The sequence below is a fragment of the Echinops telfairi genome, unplaced genomic scaffold (genome assembly GCF_000313985.2).
Source record: "Echinops telfairi isolate 266 unplaced genomic scaffold, ASM31398v2 ScPeMD7_7463;HRSCAF=8501, whole genome shotgun sequence".
Lineage (NCBI taxonomy): Eukaryota > Metazoa > Chordata > Mammalia > Afrosoricida > Tenrecidae > Echinops > Echinops telfairi.
The window spans coordinates 4,188,134-4,194,898 of NW_022111363.1; the positions used below are offsets into that span (position 1 = coordinate 4,188,134).

General features: G+C 58.1%; 1 protein-coding gene across 1 annotated transcript in view; it reads left to right on the top strand.

Annotated features, from left to right (window-relative positions):
* PCSK7 (proprotein convertase subtilisin/kexin type 7) overlaps nt 1-6,765 on the top strand; it is a 28,725-nt gene that overhangs the window by 8,692 nt on the left and 13,268 nt on the right. The window contains exons 6-9 of the mRNA XM_045283571.1: nt 1,400-1,492; nt 2,639-2,693; nt 3,107-3,245; nt 4,657-4,757. Coding sequence (XP_045139506.1) covers nt 1,400-1,492; nt 2,639-2,693; nt 3,107-3,245; nt 4,657-4,757 — 388 coding nt within the window. The remainder of the gene's footprint in view (nt 1-1,399; nt 1,493-2,638; nt 2,694-3,106; nt 3,246-4,656; nt 4,758-6,765) is intronic.

The window sequence follows — 6,765 nt, forward strand, 5'->3', positions numbered from 1 at the left end:
CACTGGGGCAGTTCTACCCTATGCCCTAGGGTCTCTGTGAGGTTGGCGAGTCTTTCAGGACAAATCAGTGTGTCGATATTCTCAGTGCGCTAGTTTTTCCAACTTGTTGGTCAGCAACAACCCACCGCGTGGAGCGTAAGTAAAAGTGCCAGTGCTGGGGGTGGGGGAGGGCGAGGCCCCTAGCTCTGTGGGCTAGGCGTTGGGCTGCTAACCTGAGGGTCGGTGGTTCAAACCTAACAGCGGCTCCAAAGGAAAAAGCTGGGGCAGGCTGCTCTTGTAAGACTGACCACCTCAGAATCCCCACGCGCAAGTCCTGAGGTTGCTGGGAGTCGGAATCACCAACAGCAGAGGTGGTTTTTCTGGATGTTTCACTAGTGAATGTAGACGTGTATAGTTGTAGGTTTGGTTTCCAAAGTGCCTTCGCCTTTGCTCCCTCTCCACCATCAATCTCGCTCTCCCGGCCCTGAAGCTCCTCGTCCCGCTGGATCACTGTGCGCTCACCTCCTTTCCTTTAAGAAGCTGAGCAGCCAGAGGTGGCCCCTCCCTCTCGCCCTGGGTGCATCTAGCAGAAAGTGGAGGGCGTGAACCCAGGATTCCTAATGTATGCTTGGAAAGCTACAGACTGCACAGATTGGTGTAGTTCCCATCGCCTCCAGCAGAGGGAAGCCGTCTTCTGTAAATGGGGACAGAAGGACGGAGTAGAACTGCCCCTGAGCCCCCAGACTGTAACTATTCAGGAGTAGAAAGCACCGTCTCTCCCGTAGAGTGGCTGGTGGTGTCAAACTGGAGACCTTGCAGTTAGCAGCCCAACTCGTAACTACTACACCACAAGGGCTCCAGGGAAATCTTCAAGGTCCCCTTTGTCCCTAGGCAGCCTTCTGGATGGGTCCCAACTGACTTTACTGGGTGAGAGGAGGCCTCCCCCTGGGCTTCGTGGGAGCAGTAATAAGTACCACAAACTAAACTCTTCTGTGCCAAAGGATTTACATGACTGACGATAGACAAGGAAGGGCCCTCTCAGCCTACATTCATCGAGCCGAGGTCTCTTCCACCAGAGCTCGTGAGCCTTAAGGTCCGAGACCCAACATTACACTCAGTAGATTCTCGTGGCTAGAGAGTGCGTATACAAAGAATCCAGGTGGCACCGTGGGTAAGTACTTGGCCACTAACCTAAAGGTCAGCAGTTGGGACCCACCAGCCACTCCGTGGAAGAAGAGTTGGGGATCTGCTTCCATTGAAAGCCTATAGATCACCCTGAGTCAGAATCCACTGGACAGCAGACAATAGATAGAGATAGGAGGTTCCAGAGAGCTCAGGGGGAAAGGAAGCCTCGCCACCACCCAGCTCCCGATCCAGGGTACGGGCGCCCTTACCGGTGTCTTGTGGCCCTTCACTGCCTAGGTATCCGGGTACTGGATGGGCCGCTGACCGACAGCATGGAGGCTGTGGCGTTCAACAAGCACTATCAGATCAATGACATCTACAGCTGCAGGTGAGGCCAAGGAACCAGGGGGAAGGCCGGAGCCTTGAGACTGGCGCTCGGCCTTCCCCGAAAGTCGGGCACACGGCACTGGCTCAGCGGCTCTTGCAGGGTCTCTTCAGGGGGGTCAGCATAGGAGGAGGCTGAAGTACATCACTCTCATTTCTCCAAAGCCCCAGCCACTGGCTTCTCCAGCTTCAGCCCCACGTTTAGAACCAAGTGTTACCCCAGGAATCAAGTGACTGCAGGAGTTGTGTTTGCAGCCTGCCCCCACCCCCCAAGGGCCATGGTTTGTTGTTCTTCCCTCTAAGCCAGGGATGGAGAAACTTCTCTGCCAAGGGCCATTTGCATAAGTATAATATCATTCGCAGGCCATACCAAATTATCGACTCAAAAATTAGCCCGCTGTATTTGGTCAAACATTTCATTAGCCGGCCCCTGGAACTGCTAGGTGATGGCTGGACTGCTTCTCTTTGGGGAAGCATGTTGCTGGTGGTTCAGCCAGATGTTCGCTTTAAGCCCATCAAGCCTCTAGGAGGAAGTGGGCTTCCAGTACCAACCTGTGCCACCTGCACCCATGAGTATGCATGCAGCTTCAGGTAGGATGAGGGTAGGGATGGAGAAGGACGAACTGCCCCGGTGGCATTGATGGCACCTACACTTTCCCATAATCAGTCTCTCCCTTAAGCCCATGACCTCACCCCGCAGGCACGCTCCCTCATAAAGAAGGAACAAAGCCCGCCTCAGCCTAAGGGCCGTTGGCCGTCAAGCCCAGTATTAAGATTACTAGTTCAGGAGCGGGCGGCTCCCTCTCCCTGTCCCCCACTGTGTGCTCTCTGCTGCTTTCTGGAACCCAAAAAGGACTTTTATGAAGCACATGAAGGTAGTCCTAAACTTGGCAAGTTTCCCAGAAGTCCCCGCGCACGACCTTCTGTTCCCCACGTTGAAGAGAGGCAAGGGCCTTGATTCCTCTGCAGTGCAAAGGCCCAGTATGGTAATTCGCCCCTGGTGTGTTATCTCAGGGTTTGGAACGGAAACTCTTAGGAGGAGGGAGGTTAAGAGGCCCAGGCCGTGGGGTGGTCGGCCAAGCCCAGGAGAGGTCACGGGTGGCTAAGCACAGTCTGGCTCAGGCCCTTCATTCTGGGTATCCCTCTGCAGCTGGGGCCCAGATGATGACGGGAAGACAGTGGATGGACCCCATCATCTTGGAAAGGTAACGGTGAGACCGTCAGGCAGTCGCATAACCTCTCCAGCCGGACTCTCCCCAGCCCACCCCCATCTGCAGCACCAGCCCCATGCCATAGCCCGACTGCCGCTCTTAGGCAGAGGGTGGGCCACCGGGAGCACCAGTTCTCAGAGGTGGAAGAAGGCTTTGAGAGCGCCTCCCTTGGATTTTGCCCCCCATTCCCAGCCCTGTCCCTGTCCTCAACTATTGTCAGATAAGCAGGGCGTCCAGCACGCAGCTGCTCCGCCAGCAGCTTCCCTGCCCCAGGCGTTCATCTTGGGAGTCTCCCCCCTGTGCCCGCTGCCCTTTGAACCTTTCCCCATCGGTCGTTCTAGGAGGGGAGGAGAAGGTGACTGGTGTGGGCAGCAGGATGCCTGATATGTTTGGGGTTTGCTCCTCAGGCCGCCTTGCAGCACGGGGTGATGGCTGGCCGCCAGGGATTTGGGAGCATCTTTGTGGTCGCCAGCGGCAATGGGGGCCAGCACAACGACAACTGCAACTATGACGGCTACGCCAACTCCATCTACACAGTCACCATAGGTAGTCCTCGGCGCCTGCCTCTCTACCTGGGGGCGGGGGAGGGGTCGTGGGGTGGCCCCATCAGTCCCCGTGGGCTGATTCTATCCTCTACGCTCAGATTGTTAGGAGAAACCCGACCCATCAGAGGAGCCCCGGTGGGTGCCGTAGTGGTTAGGTTGGTCCACTATCCGCGAGGTCAACAGTTGGAAACCTCGGGAGAAAGACGAGGCTTGTCCCCTCCCATAAAGAGTGACCGTCTCAGAAACCCACAGGGGCAGTTCACCGAGAGTCCGCATCGACTCGATGCCAGTGGAGTCGGAGAGATCCGCTCTCAGAACCCCCTGAGGTACCACGACCTCGCTGTACCGGGCAGAGAGACCCCGCCTGCCCCTCCCCACAGCTGGGCAGCCTCGACTCCGACATCTTTTTCCAGGGCCCACTTGCCTCCACCTGGACCCTTCACCGACTCCCCTCTGGCCTGAGCCCAGCACCTGCCACTTGCACCGGAGCTCTAGCCCAGGGGTTCTCAAACTTTTTAAACGGGACCAGTTCACTGTCCCCCCCGTTGGAGGGCCAAACTATAGTTTAAAAAAAAACTATGAACAAATTCCTATGCACACTGCACATATCTTATTTTGAAGTAAAAAAACAAATGGGGCAAAAATACCCGACGGGCTGGATAAATGTCCTCAGCGGGCCGCATGTGGCCCACGGGCCATAGTTTGAGCCTAGCCTGTGGCCCACCCCCCCTCACCATGCTTGGTTGCTGCCCCAGCCTGCTCCCCACCATATGCTCCTTGAGATCGGGCCCATGGCCCCTCCCCCAAGGCCCAGTGCTGGGCACAGCACAGGACTCACAGTCGAGCGACGAATGTGAGGAGCTGCAGGGAGAGTGGACGAGAAGGCACATGGTGCAGTGCCTCCGGTTCCTCTCCGGAGCCTGTAAAGGAGGCTGCCTGTTCAGCTCAGGGGCCTGGGCCACAGCCTCTGGATGAATCCTCAGAGATGACACCACCATTACCCGGTCCCTGGGAGCCAGGAGCCTGGGGGGGACGGGTTCAGATGGGCTACTAGCCCACCCAACAGCCCCACAGACGGCTCCATCAGCGTTACTGCCGTGAAAACCCAAAGGAGCACAGTCCACCCTGACGCTCAGGGTCCCCGTGAATGGGAGCAGCACCAGTGGGTTTGGGTCCTGTGGGCACTCTGTGGGTTAGAGCTGGGGCCATTCCACGGGAGAAAGATGAGAGGCTGTCCTGCCTAAAGCTATAAAGGAAACCAACCCCTCATAGGGTCACTGTGGTTTGGAATCAACTGGATGGCAGAGGGCCGGGGCTCTTTGGGTGTTTTGTTTATGTGTTTATTTATCTATTTGGGGGGTCTGGGTGGGTTTGCCAGAGGACTGACTCCCTCTCTCGGCGCTCTCCCCCAGGCGCTGTGGACGAGGAGGGGCGGATGCCTTTCTATGCAGAGGAGTGCGCCTCCATGCTGGCAGTCACTTTCAGTGGCGGGGACAAGATGCTGCGCAGCATTGTGAGTGCCCCGGCCCCCGCCCTGCCCGCTGCCTAAGGCTGCCTGGCCTGACTCCTCCATCCCTGTGTGCCTGGCAGGCCTCTCGGCCTTCTTCCTAGCAGACCTGTCTGCCCAGGACTCCGAGGAAAGCCGCCTAAATGGTTCTTATGTATAAGATCTGGTAACTTACGGGTATGCCTGTCATTATAAGAGCAACTCAGCATCGCTTGGGAGGAAGATGGGCTCTCTACTCCCGTAAAGAGTTGCAGTGCTGGCCTGTTCTGTAGGGTCCCGATGAGTCGGAGTGGGCTCAATGGCAGTGAGTTTGGAAGCTTCACGTGGATTAAGCAACTTCTTTGGGAAGTCTCAGTGGGTGGAAGGTATGCTGGGGGTTGAAGAACTGAGCGTCCTCCCGTGGCGCTCCATCCCCTGCATGACCTCTGAGTTCTCCTGTTCGTCCCAGGACGGAACCTTGGTGGTCTTTATGGGCTAGACGGGAAGCTCCTGGCATCTTTCCGAAGCGCTGGGCTCGGAGACCAGAGCGAGGGAGTGGTGCTCAGCTCGGGGTTCCGGTGCACGGTCTGGAACCCAGGGTGTGCCACTCAGTTCTGCTCCACTCCTCCCCAAGGTCCTTGGCCTGACGTCCTAGAACTCCTGCTTCCCAGTCAGAGTGATGTGCAGTGGAAGGCTCTTCAAAGTCCCGGGCGGGAGCCCCACTAGGTCAGATGCCTCCAGTGCCCGGGGTTCGAGGTCACCCAGGGACCACTGGGAATCAGACCCTCGGGTCATCCTACCGGGTCAAATTCAGTTCCCCAAACTGACAGCTCCTTTTGCCAACAATGACTTCTGGTCGACACAATGTTCTAAGGCTCAGTGCCAGGTGACCCCCACCACCTGGCACCCTGGGGAGAAGAGAAAGGGGAGGGGCCTGAGGCCAAACAGCTGGCTGGCTGGGGTCTGTCAACAGAGGGCACCCCCCAGGCCAGGTTTGGAGGAAGAGCTAGAGCATGCTTCGCTCGTCACCCCCGGAGGGGACCACCCACCTCCCGGGCACCGTCGTCCCCACCAGGGTCCAAAGAAATCTTCCTGGGGTGCCCCACACCTGACCTCAGAAATGCCTGGCTCCTCTCTTCTGGCTGCAACCTAACTCAACTCCCCCACTCTCCTCCCCCACCCCTAGCTGAACTGTAGAGTGGCCAGAAAGGAGAGCGGGCCTAGCTGAGTTCCCATGTTTGGAATGTCTTTTTCTTGGTGTCCGTTTCTGTTCAGTGGCCAGTGCAGCAGGGCGGAGCTGTCTTGCTGAGGGCAGGCCGTGCACAGAGGCAAGGGCTTCCCACCACGGGCTGTCTGTGGACTTTTCCCTGGACTCTGTGGTGCCAGCCAGTGGCGCCTGCCACCACCGCCAGTTCAGACATGAATTCACAGCCCCACAGCTTGGTGGCCACCATGAGGCGTTTCCTTAACAGGAGACATCCCTCTGCTCCCCGGCCTGCACCAGGCCTCCTGGCTCTCCTGGAGGAGCGCGTCTGCGTGCGTGCGCCGACATGGCCTCTCTTGGCAGCTGCTGTGGCAGCCTTGAGGGAAGCTGGGAGGAGAGTGGAGGAGGGGCAGCTCTTGGCAGAAGTCAGCACCCTGGTCTCTGACCAGAAGGGAAGCGTGGAAGGAAGGCATCTCTGTCTAGGGCACCAGGGGCAAAGGGCCCGCCCTTCCACATAGCAGAGGGCAGACCCCGGCAGGACCCTCCTCAGGAAAGCCCTGGTGGCTCCAGGATTGATGCCAGACAATGCCTCCCACACCCATCGGCTGGCCTCCCTCCTCCGAACCTCCGAACCAGGTGGTGAAGGGAAACCCAGCCAAAACAGCTGGCCCCGAGCCGAGAAGCCGCTGGTCCTGTGGACGGCCGGGCCAGCGGTGTCGACAGTAAGCCACACTGTGCCCACAGGGTGTGCAGGGGGACAGCGCTCTCTCCCTGGGAACAAACGGCCTTTGTTCACACTGATGTCAGCCTGGCCCCTGTCTTGGAGCTGCT